This window comes from Panthera leo, chromosome B4, assembly GCF_018350215.1.
Source record: "Panthera leo isolate Ple1 chromosome B4, P.leo_Ple1_pat1.1, whole genome shotgun sequence".
NCBI lineage: Eukaryota > Metazoa > Chordata > Mammalia > Carnivora > Felidae > Panthera > Panthera leo.
The window spans coordinates 36866757-36883747 of record NC_056685.1 but is presented as its reverse complement, the minus strand read 5'-3'; the positions used below and the strand labels follow the sequence as shown (position 1 = coordinate 36883747).

General features: G+C 40.4%; 1 protein-coding gene and 1 pseudogene across 3 annotated transcripts in view; one reads left to right on the top strand and one right to left on the bottom strand.

The window, feature by feature from the left end:
* The window catches only part of CCDC77 (coiled-coil domain containing 77), a 30760-nt gene extending 18620 nt beyond the window's left edge, over nt 1-12140 (top strand). For all 3 annotated transcript variants that reach the window (XM_042945472.1, XM_042945473.1, XM_042945474.1), the window contains 6 exons: nt 3475-3566; nt 4747-4895; nt 7517-7736; nt 10001-10126; nt 10228-10380; nt 11130-12140. In XM_042945472.1, the coding sequence (XP_042801406.1) occupies nt 3475-3566; nt 4747-4895; nt 7517-7736; nt 10001-10126; nt 10228-10380; nt 11130-11276 (887 nt within the window). In that variant the 3' untranslated portion in view covers nt 11277-12140. The remainder of the gene's footprint in view (nt 1-3474; nt 3567-4746; nt 4896-7516; nt 7737-10000; nt 10127-10227; nt 10381-11129) is intronic.
* A 3504-nt stretch (nt 12141-15644) lies between these two features.
* On the bottom strand, nt 15645-16154 carry LOC122224093 (annotated as a pseudogene).
* Between the last annotated feature and the right edge of the window lie 837 nt (nt 16155-16991).

Sequence of the window (16991 nt, the reverse complement as noted above, 5' to 3'; positions counted from 1 at the left end):
TGCCTGATTGATCCATTCATTCTTTAGTAAGATGTCCTTTAACGTCCATGCATTTGGAGGTTTTCCAGACTTTTTCCTATGGTTGATTTGAAGTTTCATAGCATTGTGATCTGAAAATGTGTATGGTATGATCTCAGTTCTTTTATATTTTTTTGAGGGCTGTTTTGTGACAAGTGTGTGATCTATCTTGGAGAATGTTCCATGTGCACTCGAGAAGAATGTGTATTCTGCTGCTTTTGGATAAAAAATTCTGAATATATGTGTCAGATCCATCTGGTCCAGTGTATCATTCAGGGCCATTGTTTCTGTATTGATTTTCTGCCTAGATGATGTGTCCGTTGTTGTAAGTGGAGTATTAAAGTCCCCTGCAATTACCATGTTCTTATCAGTAAGATTACTTATGTTTGTGATTCATTGTTTTATATATTTGGGTGCTACCAAACTGGATTCATAAAACTTTATAATTGTTAGCTCTTCTTGATGGATAGACCCCGTAATTATGATATAATGCCCTTCTTCATCTCTTGTTACAGCCTTTAGTTTAAAATCTAGTTTGTCTGATAGAAGTATGGCTACTCCAGCTTTCTTTTGACTTCCAATAGCATGATAGATGGTTCTCCATCCCCTCACTTTCAGTCTGAAGGTGTCCTCAGGTCTAAAATGGGTCTCTTGTAGACAGCAAATAGATGGATCTTGTTTTTTTATCCATTCTGATACCCTGTATCTTTTGATTGGAGCATTTAGTCCCATTTATATTCAGTGTTATTATTGAAAGATATGGATTTAGTGTCATTGTGTTATTTGTAGGTTTCATGCTTGTGATGTCTCTGGTCCTTTGTAGTCTTTGCAACATTCCCCTCACAGAGTTCCCCTTAGAATCTCTTGCAGGGCTGGTTTAGTAGTGATGAATTCCTTCAGTTTTTGTTTGTCTGGGAAAACCTTTATCTCTCCTATTCTGAATGACAGGCTTGCTGAATAAAGGATTCTTGGCTGCATGTTTTTCCTATTCAGTACATTGAATATTTCCTGCCACTCCCTTCTGGCCTGCCAAGTTTCAGTAGATAGGTCTGCTACTACCCTTATGTGTCTACCCTTGTAGGTTAAGGCCTGTTTGTCCCTAGCTGCTTTCAGAATTCTCTTTATCTTTGTATTTTTCCAATTTCACCATGATATGTCGTGTAGAAGATTGATTCACATTACATCTGAAGAGAGTTCTCTGTGCCTCCTGTATTTCAATGTCTGTTTCCTTACCCAGATTGCGGAAGTTCTCAGCTATAATTTGTTCAAGTAAACCTTCCATCCCTTTCTCTCTTCTTGTTCTGGAACTCCTGTGATACAGATATTATTCTGTTTCATTGAATCACAGTTCTCTAATTCCCTCCTCGTGGTCTAGAATTTTTTTATCTTTTTTCTTGGCTAGGTCTTTTTCCATCATTTTATCTTCTATTTCACTTACACTCTGCTCTGCCTCTTCAGTCCTCACTGTCACTGCATCTAGTTTATTTTGTACCTCATTTCTAGCATTTCTTAATTCATCCTGACTACTTTTTATTTCCTTGGTCTTTGCAGCAATCGATTCTCTGCTGTCTTTTATGCTTTTTTTCAAGCCCAGCGATTGATCTTATGACTATTATTCTAAATTCTTGATCAGATATAGTGTTTATATCTGTTTTTATCAACTCTTCAGCTGTCAGAATTTCTTCTGAGGAAAATTCTTCCATTTTGTCATTTTGGCTAGTTTTCTGTCCCTTACGTGTTTTAAAAGCTTGTTATGTGTCCTGCACCTGGGAGCACTACTGTATTAAAGAGGGGTCATATACTGTCCAGGGCCTGGCCCTTTAGGAGGTGTTTTTTGCAGTGTGTTATGTGCTCTCTGTTGTTGTGACTCTGGTTGCTTTATCTCCCTACTCATAGTGATGTTTTGGACCTTCCGCCAGGTGTGCTTTGATTTGTTCATTGAAGTAGTCCTGGAAAAAAAAATTTTTAAAAAAAGGGGGTCAGGGGGCAGTGGTGGTGGAAAAGGCCCTGTCCTGTACAAAGAGAGAAATGACAGGGGCGGGGAAAAAGAAAGGAAAAAAGAAAATTAACTGGGCAGAGAAACTATATGGCTTAATCCAGAGAGAGAAGAAAATAAAGAAGGAGATATAGAACAGGTATAAAGAGAATAGATTAAATATGTCGCTTAAATAAACTAACAACCAGAATACAGAATAACCGGACTAGAGAAGGGAAGAAATAAGAGGGAGAAAAGGAAGAAAACATATATACATATATATATACACATATGTATATATATATATATATACACACACACACACACACACACATATATATACACACACACATATATATATGTGTGTGTGTATACATGTGTATGGGTGTAAATACACACACACACACACACACACACACACACACACACACACACACACATATATGCATATAATAAGAATGATCCAAGAATTAAATCAGAAAATGCAAAAATGCTGGACTGATATCTGATGGTGCCTTGGAACTGGTGGCAGCACTGGTCTGGAGGAGAGGCTGTCTGGTCTGGTTAGTGTCAATCTTGCTCAGGTAGACACCCAGTTACCAGGTGCGGAGGGGCGTGGTTTGGTGTAGGCGGATTCCGCCTCCACTGTGGGCCCTCTGTCGGTTCCCTGAGGCCCCACCTTGTTGGTGATGGGAAGAAAAATGGTGACATCCCAGTCTCTCCTCCCCAGACCCCCGGTGTCCCAAACTACTCTGTTCAGGCCATCCTCACAGTACTGCACAGTGGGAGTGGGGCTATTTTTTTCCCCCCTCTCTCTTGCTCCACAGTCTCCCATGCCTGGGCTCATCTGGGGTTCAAACCCAGATGTCTTAAAGGGTCCTGCTCTGGGCACCCCACCAAAGGGCCTCCTCTCAGTGCCACATGGGTCCGAACGAGGTGGATTGTCCTGCTCTACTGACTCTGACGCCTCCCTGGTGCTAGGCTGGGATTTAAACCCTGATGCCTTAAAGGGTCCTGCTCTGTGCACCCCCCTTCCTGGGAAGTGCTGCTCCACCCCACCGATAAATGGCCTCTGGCTGGCAGGTGCAGGCAGGGTCCTAGCATTGCTTATTTTTAAAATCCCCATCTTTAGAAAATTGGGTGATAAATCACAACCAAATGTTTAGACTTAGTTTTCCTTATTCCTTACCTTTTTTGATTAAATAAGATTTTATGAGAATAGATACAACTCCAAAGGAAAATTTAGTGTTTATTTTTTAGAAAGGTGAATATTATTATCCAGAAGACATCCTGGCATAGTTCCTTTAGAGAGATTCCCATTTGAAAAACTATTACTATAGCCATTGGATGTTTTCATTCTTCTTCCTTTTCTTCTCTTACAGGTAAACCCAACCAGACTCCTCTGCAGAGCTAATGTTGATGCTCAAATAGCTAAGAAAAACTAGGTAAGGGTCTTGATTAATTTTTGTTTTCTGTTTTAGATTCTAAAGTAAGCAAAAGAAAACCAGCAATGAGAGAGAAAGAAGAAAGTTCTGAGCAATACCAGGGAGACATACAAACACTTACCCTGCAGGTAAAGAATTTATTTTGGCAGACCAGAACAGTTTCTGTCCACAACTTTAGCTTTGTGTAGCATACCGTTGTTATCATATAAATACCTTCTTACGTACATGTTACATCTATTCATCAAGTGATAAAGAAAACATAGGTTGTTCCTAATTTCCAAGGAAATTATTTTATATTTTAAAACCATTATTCTCTTTTGAGCCATTCTAGAAGCGCTATTGTGAACCTTCTATTCCTTCAGCTTATATACAAAGCCTTACCCAACAAAACTATCATACAGTAAGAATTCCCTTTGTGATTGGCCTAGGGAATCTGTGCTGATAGATTGACCTCTGGGGGGGTAAATCGGTTTATTTAAGTGCATGTATTCTACGGGTGCCTGGGTGGCTCAGTTGGTTGAGCATCTGACATCGGCTCAGGTCATGATCTCATGGCTCATGAGTTCGAGCCCTGCATCAAGCTCTGTGCTGTGACCTTCAGATCTTCTGTCCCTCTCTCCCTCTGTCCCTCGGCCTGCTTGCACTCTCTCACAAAAAATAAATAATTTTTTTTTAAAAGGTACATTGGCCTAGGAAAGTCATGAATCATCCTATTACCATCTGGTAATTGTGTATCATTTGCAACCAGGATTTTTCATCTAGTTGCACTCAAGTTCCTGTCCTTACTGGGGAGGAGTAACAACAGAGCAGTCTGTTGCTTTAAATGACAGTTTCTGCCTTTGGCTAGTATCTCCATTTGGAGTCATGACAGCCAGAATCAGAGAAGGAAATTACATTATACTGATTTTGCCCCACCTTTTAAAGTGAAAAATGAAGAAGAGTCATTCTATTTCTGTGCAACAAGGGGTTCTTAAGAGGAAGACAGTCCTAAAATTCCAAAATAGGAGATAGTGAAAAGATGAGAATCTTAGGGTAGAGGAAACTGTATTTTCTAGCTTTTTGCATGTGATGTAGATGCTTTGTTTAGTGTGGACAGAGCTTGCTCTTTTGTAGCCTAACCCCATTTATAAGACATTAAATAAAAAGGAGAACACTTAAGATTTTTCTTTGTTTTGCTGCTGTGCTTTTGTTTGTGGGTTTTTTGTTTGGCTTTTTACACTTTTCTGGAGCAAGGCTGGCTTTTAGAGGTAATAAATAAGTGGAAGCAAAGCAGGAGTGGATACGCCACACCCCATTTGGCCTACCTAGGTGGAAGCGCTGCAGGCTCAGCTGGAGGAACAGACCAGGCTTTCTCGAGAGCAAGTTGAAGGGCTCATAGAGGACAGACGGATTCGCATTGAGGAAATACAAGTGCATCAACAGAGAAATCAGGACAAAATCAAAGAGCTTACCAAAAGGTGAGTGTTCAAGAAAGCTGTACCTGACAGATTTTTGCATTTTTCTGAGTGGCTTAAAAGTGGACGGTCCTGGGGCGTCTGGGTGGCTCAGTTGGTTAAGTGTCCAACTCTTGTCCTGCCCTGTATGCACAATAGGCCCGCAATAAACATTGAGTACTTGGTGATCCTTATCAAACTGCACCTTGCTGCTTCTTTTCTGTGTTAAACGTTCTACATTTAAAATTTTTTTCATGTTACGTTTTTCATCGCTTTATTTATTTTTTTTTTTATTGTCATCTTAAACTTCTCTAGTGCCTCTTCCTCCACTTGAAAGTATGGGGATTAAAATTGGATGTGATACTTAAATTAAGATTTCTGGCCACTGCAGAGTAGGAACTGCCTTCTGGCTCTTGCCGGCTCTGTTTCCTTGAACACAGCAGTATGTTTGCATTTGGCCAGCACTCCTCCACCTTCGTTTTTATTTTTGGTATTTTGGCCTTACGCATAGCATTTTCAGTTTTCATTGGATTTTAACTGTTTTTAAGGGAACAGTGTGTTCATTATTTATTTATTTAAAAAAAATTTTTTTTAACGTTTATTCATTTTAGAGACAGAGAGAGACAGAGCATGAATGGGGGATGGTCAGAGAGAGAGGGAGACACAGAATCTGAAACAGGCTCCAGGCTCTAAGCTGTCAGCACAGAGCCCGATGCGGGGCTCGAACTCACGGACCGCGAGATCATGACCTGAGCCGAAGTCGGTCACCCAACCGACTGAGCCACCCAGGTGCCCCTAGGGAACGGTGTTTTTAAATTTTCATAGTAATTGTAATTTTACAATTGTCTTCTAGAATATTAATAACCATCCTGGTTTAACATCATCTACATATCTGAGCACATGATCAATCCCTTACATTAGATAGATCATCCTAAGAATATTGAATGGCATGAAATCCAAGGCCATTAGTGACTGTCCTTTGGGTCTCTTTCAAACCACTTACACATTAACAAGATCCTACTCGCCCAGTTTGTAATTGAGAACATAATGTAAGATAGAATAAAATAACTCGTTGAAAGCAAGAGAGATCCTTGTGGTAACTGAATCAATCTCTTTATACACATACATGTATACCTGAACATATATACATTCATCTGGTGACAGTTATCCTGCTTTGTGCCTGCATTATGCTATTATTTCCCCTTCTCTGCATATCCTATTACTCATGAAAAGAACTGAGTGTGTCTGACATTATTTGGTCAGTGGAAAATTACAGTGATTGCCTCATGGTATTTCATATTCTTTGCAAGCAGTTTGATCATTTGATACAGTATTTTTCTAGGTGTTGATGTTAAACTGATGAACTGCTAACTTCTAGATAGATTTTTTTTTTTTGAAGATAGAACATCATTCGTCTATTCCAAAATCTCAGTAGTCGGCGAGAATCTATTCAGTACTTTGTGTCTGTTTAGTAGCTGGTACTGTCCTTGAAAATCTGGTGGTAGCAGTGCAAAAGTAAATGATAAATAAGGTATCAGCTTTCACTCAGGTTAGAAAATACGCACGGTGGGACACCTGGCCAGCTTAGTTGGTGGAGCATGTGGTGCTTGATCTTGGGGTTGTGAGTTTGGGCCCCACATTGGGTATAGAGATTACTTAAAAATAAAATCTTTTGAAAAGAAGAAGAAAAATAGGGCATCTGGGTGGCTCAGTTGGTTAAGCGTCTAACTCTTGATTTCGGCTCAGGTCACAATCTCCTGGTTAGTGAGTTCAAGCTCCGTGTCAGGCTCTGCACTGATAGCATGGAACCTGCTTGAGATTCTCTCTGTGTCTCTCTGTCTCTGTCTCTCTCAAAATAAACTTTAAGGACACCTGGGTGGCTCAGTCGAGTGTCCGACTTCAGCTCAGGTCATGATCTCACAGTTCTTGAGTTCTAGCCCCACATTGGGCTTGCTACTATCAGTACAGATCCTCTGTCCCCCCCATCTCTCTGCCCCTCCTCCACTCATGCTCTCTCCCTTAAAAATAAATAAAGATCTAAAAATAAATAAACTTAGAAAAAAAACGGAAAATATGCCTTTTGATAGTTAAAACAGCATCGTATATAAGCAAGTGTCGGATTGTAGCACAGGCATAGAGATTTAAACTGACATGGAATTTTGGAGAATAGAGAAACTAAATGGGCTTAAAGTTGCCACGATGCCTCCATGGAGGAAGTTGATCTTGAGAAAAGGATAAGATTTGATACCAGGCAGTTTACGTGTGGAGCACAGCATAAACAAAAGCAAAACTCTTTGACATTTTAGAACTTGTGTTCACCCTCAGGGAATAGTCCACATTTGTGCAGGCTATGTGCAAATATTTCTATAGGTCTTTTAATTATATAACCTGAAATTTAGGAAAATATCTATAAAGCCCAGTCTGTTAGCCAGTGAGCAAGGGTAAGTACAGTACACTTTGTCTTGTAAAACATGTAAGATTGCCAGTGACCAGGTAAAGTGTGTTTTTAAAAGTGTTAATGATATTTTACAGAATTCACGGATTTCACAATTTTTAAAGAACCTATATCTTCCCTTTGTCTGAATAACTATGTGTCATAGGTGCCATGTAAGCTTCTTCGTGTCCACATTTGTATTTTCTTTCAGTCTCCATCACACCCAAGAACTTCTCTATGAGAGCACCAAAGACTTTTTGCAACTCAGATTTGAAAACCAAAATAAAGAGAAGTCATGGATGCTTGAAAAGGATCATTTGATGTCAAAGATTAAGCAATACAGCATGCAATGTAAGAAGAAAGAAGATAAAATTAGAAACGTTTGGCCAGTCATTCATGAGAATCATCATCACCAAAATGAATATGTTAAGGTAGTTTTCTTATGTCTTATAGAAATTGTTAATTTTTCTGGAAAAGTTGAAAGAATTCAGAGAATTTCAAAGAACCTGAGAATTGTCATACAAGATTCATTCAGTTCCCAAAGCTGTTATAGCAGCAGCCTTAAGAAATAGGTTTTTTGGGACACCTGAGTGGTTCAGTCAGTTAAACATCCAAGTTCAGGTCATGATCTCATGGTTCTCAAGTTTGAACCCCACATTGGAGTCTCTGCTGTCGGCGTGGACCCGCTTGGGATCCTCTCTCTCCGTCTCTCTCTGCCCCTCCCTGGTTCGTGCGTGAACTCTCTCTCTCTCAAAAATAAGTAAACATTAAAAAATAATAGTAAAAAGAAATATATATTTTTTTAAGTTTATGTATTTGAGAGAGAGAGAGAGAGAGAGAGAAAGAACATGAGTGGGGGAGGGGCAGAGAGAGAGGGAGACGGAATCCCAAGCAGGCTCCACACTGTCAGCACAGAGCCCGATGTGATGCTCGGGCCCACGAACTGTGAGATGATGACCTGAGCTGAAACCAAGAGTCGGACGCTCAACTGACTGAGCCACCCAAGCACTCTAAGAAATAGTTTTCAAAGAGTAGTGTTATCATTACAGTGTTTGCATATTTAGAAAATTAAACTACTGATTGATTCGTTTATTCATTGAACAAATACTTATAACACTCCTACTACGGGCTAGGCTCTGGAGCTACAACAGTAGATAAGTTAGACCAGGCCTGCCTTCATGGCATTTACATTTTCATGGGTGAGAATGGGGACATCTGGCTGGCTCAGTTGGAAGAGCATGTGGCTCTTGATCTTGGGGTCATGAATTCGAGCCCCACATGGATGTAGAGACTACTTAAATAGATAAAAAAAACTTTAATGGGTAAGAAGGAAACATTAACAAAGAAAATGATTGGGGCGTCTGGGTGGCTCAGTCAATTAAGCGTCCAACTTCGGCTCAGGTCATGATCTTGTAGTTCATGAATTTGAACCCCATGTCATGCTCTGTGCTGACAGCTTGGAGCCTGGAGCCTGTTTTGGATTCTGTGTCTCCCTCTCTCTGTGCCCCTCCCCCTCCCGAGCTCTTGCTCGCTGTCTCTCTCTCTCTCAAAATTAAATAAACATTTTTTAAAAATGATAGATTATTAAAAAGTAAGTGGTATTAAGGAATTAAAAAGATTATATGAAGATTGTATGTAGTTGCTAAAAGTCTACTTTCGTAGGGAAGCACGGGGACCCTCTGTTAATGTCTGATGTTTTTGCCGAGACCTAAAATGGTACAGAGCCTGCTGTACAGACCTAGGGGATGAGCATTTCAAGCAGAGGGAAAAGCAAATTTAAAGTATGTTCAGGGAGGGGCAGCTGGCTGGCTCAGTCGGTAGAGCAAGTTCATGAGCTCGAGCCCCACATTGGGCGTGGACCCTACTTTACAAGAATTTTAATTTAAAAAGAAAAGTATGTTCAGGGAAGAGGGAGAATATCATTGTGGTCATAGAGGAATAAGCAAGAAGGAAGTGGAAAGCAAAGAGGTTGATGGTTTGGGGGGTGGGGGCAGCAGCCAATTGTGGAGGATGCCTTCTAGGGCCTTTACATTCCTGGTGAGAATAATTTAGCTGTAAACACTGTATCTCTTTGAAGGATTGTGTGTAAGGAAGAAACATCTGATTTAGGTTTTTGTAGATCTTCTGGCTGCTTGATGGAACATATATAATATTTGTTGTTGTTTCTATTTAAGGGAAACTTCAGGGGCGCCTGGGTGGCTCTGTCTGATGAGACTCTTGGTTTCAGCTCAGGTCATGATCTCACGGTTCGTGATATCAAGCCCGCATCAGGCTCTGCATTATTAGTGCAGAGCCTGCTTGGGATTCTCTCTCTCTGCCCCTCTCCTGTTTGTGCTTTCACTCTTTCTCAAAAATAAATAAACTTAAAAAAAAAATGAAAGTAAAATAAAGAAAAACTTCAGAAATGTGTCCCAAAACATATATTGTAATGTCTTACTTGAGATAGTTCTGAGCTCCATTATCTGATTCTTCTCAGATCCAAGATATTTGTTTTATTTTAAAGAATTTCTACTATGTACACTTCAGAAAAAGGTTGAGAGAGTCCTCTAGAAATAAGAGGCTTTCACATTCTCTCCAAAGTTCCTTGCTGTCTTGTTCCTTAACTCGTTTTAGACTTAGGGAAATCCTTTCTTTCCTTGCCTAAGTGCTATTTGAATTACCAAAATTGTAATTTTTTTCTCCTTCTGACCTGCAGTCCCTAAAAGATAAGTTAGTACAAGAGAAAAAATTGTCCAACATGTATCAAGAGCAGTGCATTTCCCTAGAAGAAGAACTTGCCCGAATTCGTGAGGAAGAGAGAGTGAGGAGAGAGATCTTCAAGGTACAAAATTCTCTGCCACCTCTGATGGAGTGGGAAGTGCAGATGGTTTGGGGAATGCTTCCCTCATCTTCAAAAATGCCTTGCCCTGTCCCTATATTTAGGATCGCACTAACAAGATGGGGAGGCGCTTACAGGTGATGACAAAACGCTATGAGGCCTTGGAGAAGCGGCGTATCTTGGAAGTAGAAGGCTTTAAGACAGATATTAAGATTCTCCGGCAGAGGCTGAAAGACTTGGAGCAAATACTCTATAAGGTAATTGCTGATTCTGAATGACCAAGAGGGAGAAAAGGGGTGCAGGTGAGGAGACGTGGCCATGAGGCCTCCTCAGAAGAGAAATGTGTAGACACACTTCACTAAAATCAGTTTAGTGAGTACACACCAGAGGGAAGACTAAGTAGATTGAAATCATTGATTGCATCAGTGTACTTCTGTCTTAGCTAAACTTAGCAGAAAGCTTCATCCCTCCCCGTTCAAGAAGTAGAGTACAAGAACTGTGTCTATTTTACCAGTGGAGAAAGTGAGTAATTGAGTAGTAAAGTAATTTCTCCCTATCAAACACAGCTTTATTTAGAATTCAGGTTGCCTCAGGATCCTTCTTAAGGAGATTTAACCAGTCATCCACATATCTTCAATGATTGCTATGTGCCAAACAAGGTCAATTGTGGAAAAGAAGAGATGCTTTCTTTGATTCTTTGGCAAATTTACCAGTAATGTTCATATCAGTGTCTTTTTTTACTCATTATTATTTATGATCTCTGTCCCATGGCTTCTTTACTGCTATGTGGGAAAGCCAAGAGTCTCACGCCTTTTCTGCTTTAATTGTACTCTACATTTTCCTTCTTTTAGTTAGTCGTTAAGCAAACTAAGGACTGGATTTCTCTTATGTACTACAAGTCTCACAAAAAGGAGCCAGAGAGCCTAACCTTTCTGACCGATTTCTTCCCCTGGCGTGTGCTATAATCATTTCTTCTTTTTTTTTTTTTTTTTTTCCCAATCTCTAGGCAACACTTAATGCCCAGGCAAACCAGGATCTTGCCATTCTGTGTGAGGTGCGTGACAGCAATAGACGGGCACATAAGCTACAAGGAGAACTGAAGAACCTTAAGTCCAAAGTATTTGGTCTGGAGAATGAACTTAGACTCTGTTGATGTTTACATTTAGAAATGGCCCTCATCTGGAATAGGTCTGCTTCCTGAAATCTGAGGAAAAGGTCATTTTCTCCCAGAATCTGTACACATAGAGTCGGCTAGGACAGTGATATCCGTCATTATGAAGACCGGGCTAAGAGTTAGGGACCACTAAAGGAGCTCTTCTTGCTAAGTTTTAGCTATAATTTTTGCTGTCCTATTAGCTTTTTTTTTTTTTTTTTTTTTTTTTTTTTGGTCTGGATTGTAACCTTTCCCACATTTTTTCTCCCACTTAAAATATAATGACAGTTTTTTGTTTTTTGTTTTTTAAGAAGGCAATGACAATGAAAATTTAGGAAGAAAGTATTTTCTTCACTCAGCTGGGCTGAGTGTCAGTAGTTGGAACACTTTCCCTGAGATCAAGGCATCCTCTGAGGTTGCCCAAGGCAGCAAATCACATTCTGTCAAATGTGAACAGGTAGTAATTCTGCTATTTAACTTTCTTCCCTCATGAGCGGAATTACTTTTTTTGGATACCCAGTCTCAGGAAGTTTCACCAGAGGGCACTAAAGACCTCTTCCTTTCTTTCTCCCTTTATTTCTCTCTTTTTCTTTCTAGAGACTCCATTTTTAAACAAAATGTTCACCTAGGAAAATAAAAGTGCCACTTTTCTAAGAGTGAGTGAAACTTCAGTGATCCTTGTATGAAAGCTCATCATTTCACCAATAACATGTTTTTTAAAAAATAATGTATATATTGTATATTACACATTATTTTTCAATAAAAATGTAATTGAGGATATTCTAGTCTTCTATAATTTGTTAAAAACCACACTTATAACTTTGTTAATGACTTTACTTGTTCCAAGTCTCTGCAGTTTTGTACAAGTATTAAAGTTTTGCTCTGAAATTCTATGATTTAATAAGCCTTTTTGTTTTGCCTAGTGCCAAAATAGCAACTGTAATGAAAAAGTAGTTCTTTAAGTGTTAGAACAAAAAGAAGAACCATCCACATATGTAAGTCCCTCTAAAGTCCAAGACTAATCCCTCTGGGAATTTCTGGCTGAACTTGTTAGTTGAAAAAAACCTGATCTGTTATCATAGATATTAAAGAAGAAAGTAGCATCTCCTACTGGCAGTTCAATCACCATTTTCTTAATACAAATATGGAAACCTGAGTTCTTTCCTTTGTCCTGGATGAATCAGAATGAGGCTATACTAAGCTAAGATCAACTGACTGTCCAGAGGCTGTCCAGGTACATATGCAATTATTTTGGTCCAGATGCAGAACAATTTGCTTTGTAGAGGATGTAGATGGAAAAATGGATAAAGTTTTAGTGCCACTACCTTTGGTTCTATCACATATAAACGAAGAGATGTTTGTGAAATAGGAGGAGGAGAATGAGAGCCAGTTCGATGGAGGCAGCAAGAGCAGAGGAGTAGATAATCCTAAGGGCCGATTGCCTCATTTTTCACGGAATAAAATCAAGTCCTTCCACTGAGAGTGAGATGGGGCACTGCTGTGGTGCGGAGCTTGAGAAGAGTGAATGTTTGGAAAGAGGAGAGGGCACTGGTGAGGGGCAAGGGATAGAACCATTAGGAGTAGGTTTTGATGAAGGATTTGGTGAGTTGAATTGGCTGCCAATGAAAAAAAAGTCTAAGATTCCAGCAAATCACTGTCTGCGTCATGTGTCCTAACTTACCAAGTAGGTAAAGGCAGAGAACCAAATGGATCTAGAATAGGCAGACAGGAGAAAGGGCCAAAGGGAGGCACTGCAAAGAAAGTGTTTCAAAAGGTGGTGTTTGTTTTTAAAGTAAGCTCTAGGCCCAAGGTGGGACTTGAACTCAGGACCCTGAGATAAAGAGTTACATGTTCTACCAACTGAGCCAGCTAAGTTCCTCCAAAAGGTTTTTTTTGGGTTTTGTTGTTTGTTTGTAAATCTGTTAATGGGTGTAAGCTGTGAAGTATTCTACTCCTGGACTGATTGGTAGCTTAATTTCAAGTCAGTCCTAGAAAAAGAAGTGTGAACACAAGCTGAACTTGTGGAACAGTTACGTACTTGATTATTTGGTGACTAAGGTAGCATCATAGTATACCCATATTATTGTGGATGGGATAGCTCTCTTTTTGGAAACGATGTAATTTTTTTCTGAACTACCAGATGATAATATTCACATCTTAAGTGGTACGTAAGTATGTGGAGTGAGATTGTTACTAAGAAACCTACTGCCCTTGCCATAGGAGCTTTCTGGGAGCTTGGCTGTCAAATAGAAGCTATTATTGCTTTTGTTTGCAGATCTTGGCATCTCTTCTTTGCTTTTTGGGCTGCGTGGCTTCTTTCTGAAAACTGAGCCAGCCATGCTTTTTTTTTTTTTAAATTGTGTTGTATTGACACATTAACAGACCAACAAGTGCCATAGAATACAAAGTTGAGAAATAGACCCAATTAAATATTGGAATTTAGGTTACTGTAATAGAGTCAATTCAAATTGGTGTGGTAAATATATATTTGTTTTAGTTAAATATTTATTATAAAATCATATGCTTGAAAAGTTAATTCATTTACCTCCATCTCAATCTATCTTCTTAGATAATTGTGGGTTCACATGTGGTTGGAAGAAATCATACAGAGTAAGATGTTATTTGTCCAGTTTCTCCCAGCCATTCCATTTTGACATGGCTAGTCTGCTGTTTTTTGCATCCCAACAAACTCCAAATTGGACCACGGTGTTTCTGATGGACCTCCTGTTGGTTTTGTGGCATTTTCTTTCCTCTTTTGGCTCACGATTGTCCAATCCACTAAACATCTTCGTATTTAACCATATCGGTGCTAATTTTAAATTAGTACAATCTTGATACTACTTTGTTGACTGTTCTCTGTCTTGACATTTAGAAAGGGATAATGAAATATTAAATGGAGGGATCCAAAATCTGAATGAGTCTGATGTATTGTCATGCATATTTCTGTAAGATTTCATTTGGCCACAAGCTCGATAATTGGTCAAGATTGGACTGGTCTGTCTGGGATTCTTTTACTTAACTAGAGTGATTCTCCACTCTGCCCTACACTCTTGTATCACTTCCTAGGCCAGGGCACCACCTGATAAGCTTCTACAGAAGAGCTATGCTCTCTATGTGCCAAAAGCTATGCTTTCTTTCTTGCTTTATATCAAAGCAATGAATTCCTTCCCCCCAAAAATGACCTTATTAAACTCTTCTTTATATGTTCTTTGTTCAAATCCTCTATAATGTCTTCAGGATTCTGTATTTCACCTCTACTCAGTCTGACCGTAACCTTGAATTCATCCTGCCCCATCTTGTGTCATGCCTGGCCTCCAGCTTCACCTCCTGAGCACTCGCATTTGAGGGTGCCACCCCATCCTCACACGTTCTTGCTTCGTAGATCTCTCTGTCCTCTCTGACTCCTCTGTCGGCTGGGTTTGCTCACTCCTTGTCTGACTCCCTTCTGCTTATCATGTCAATGTCAATATTCCCAGGACTCTCTCACCCACAGGATCCTCCCTAGGTGATCTGCTTTTCCATGATTCCAGCAACTAATGGTGAGAATGTTAGGGCATTTCTTTGCCTAGAGGTATCGAAAAGCAGGAGTAATCTCCCTTGAGAATAGTATGAAATTAAAAAAAAAAAAAACTTTTATTATTTTTAATTAATTAATTTATTTTTTATATACCCAACATGGGGACCGAACGCACAACCTTGAGATCAAAAGTTGTATGGTCTGCTGACAGCCAGGAACAGCATGGAATTTAAGGGAAAACCTACCTGAAAGCAAAGTATCCACCTAGTAAGCAAAGGTAGCACTGGGATGGGAAACTGTATAGCAAAGGGTGACTGAATCCAGATGAGAGAAATAAATCAGAGACTGATTTAAAGTCCCCAAGTTCACTTGCTAATGACTTAAAGGAAAACAGAACATGAAATGTCCCCTAAAATGAGCTGGGATAATGGAATGCAGGGGTTTTCCATGTGTATCTCTCAGTGACTTGCATCGACAGGCCTCTTTTTAGGATAAGATGTCAGGTTGAAGAGCAGAATCTTTGTTAAGGCAGAAGAATTTTTTTGAAGCTCTAGGGAATATAAATACTTAGGAAGAACTCAGCATTTCACTTTCTCCCAAAGTGATTTCTTACACCCAACACCCACCCTGACCACCCTACACTACACCACACCCACACCACGTATGCAGTGAATATATGAAGGGCCAGGAAAACAAAACAAAAAAATCTCATCACATGACTAGTTGCGCTGTCCTTGTCCCAAATCACTAGACTGGGTTTCTCTCCTTTCTTCATAGCTTAGCCTGATGAGAACGTTCTGTCTCAATTGATTCTTGGAAACTGACTTCATTATTTTTTTTTTTTTTTATGGTGAAAAAATTTATATTTAGATTTAGCCAGCTGGACTCAGTTTAGATGATCCCAATTTTGTTGGCAACATCCAAAGCGTCATAGTCAGGAGCCAGTGGAACATATGTCTTCTTCCCTCCATTGGCCCTGATCAGGGTGTTGACCTTGGCCACGTCAATGTCATAGAGGTTCCTCACAGCCTGTTGGATCTGGTGCTTGTTGGCCTTGACATCCACAATGAAGACAAGTGTGTGGTTGTCTTCTATTTTGTTCACGGCTGACTCAGTGGTCAGCGAGAACTTGATGATGGCATAATGGTCAAGGTTGTTTCCCCTGGGGGCGCTCTTTCCTGGCTATTTGGGCTGCCTTTGAAGACACAGTGTCTTGAGCCATCAAAAGGTAGGTGGCATGCGGATCTTTTTTTTCCTGTGACCGTGGACCCTTTTAGCACTGCTTTCTTGGCCTTCAAAGCCTTTGCTTTGGCTTCAGCTTTGGGAGGGTCAGGGGCTTCCTTCTCTGTCTTCAGTGCCATCTTTGTGAAAGGGCTGGTTCTTGTAAAGGGACTTTAAATCAGACTTCCCTACTCAACACCTTAGTGTTGGCCTAGGGAGGAGATGGGAGAGAAATTGACCTTGTCCTCACCCCAATGCCTTCCCAGTCCTGACAAGCCTCAGTGCTAATGGGCTTTGCTGCCTGCAGAGGGCGTTGAGAGTGGATGAGCAGTGTTGCTCTTTAATTTTCCCTCTCCAGAGCCAAGTTAAATTCCGGAGAACCACATACAGTGAGGATTTTTGTTTTCTTTCTTCCATCCCCAGCCCGGGTGGCGGCAGAGCTCAAAGGGTAGTCTGTTCTGGGGAAAAGACGGCGTCTGCCTCTCTCCCAAACCAGCCCTGATCAAATCCCAAGCAGCCGGTCCTTAGATAACATGGCTGAGAAACCCGAAACCAACAGTTCTGACTCTCATCAGTGCCCAGCATCGCCGTCTGGAAACGGAGACATGCTGCTGAGATGCCACAGTGATTGAGTGTTAAGTGGCATGGCTGGGGTTCTCTCACCAGAGTTTATAGCCTGGACCTATGAACTTAGACAAAGAAGTTTTTCAGAAAGTCTGTCTGGGGTTTGAGCACTGGAGCTGTTTTGTAGCACTCTGCACATGTACTGGCCATTAGGATCATTGTTCTTCCCTAGCAAAGCCATAAGGGAGGTTCATCCAACCGTGCCAAGCACTTGCCTGGGTTGCCTGCAGCATTCCTAGCAGGTGAGTGGATTCACTTGTGTTTGAGGCATGGGAAGGAACATCTGTGTTCTTGCTTTTGCTTTAATAGAGGAAGACATCCTTAAATGAGTGGGCTGAAGAGGAGGCAGGGGA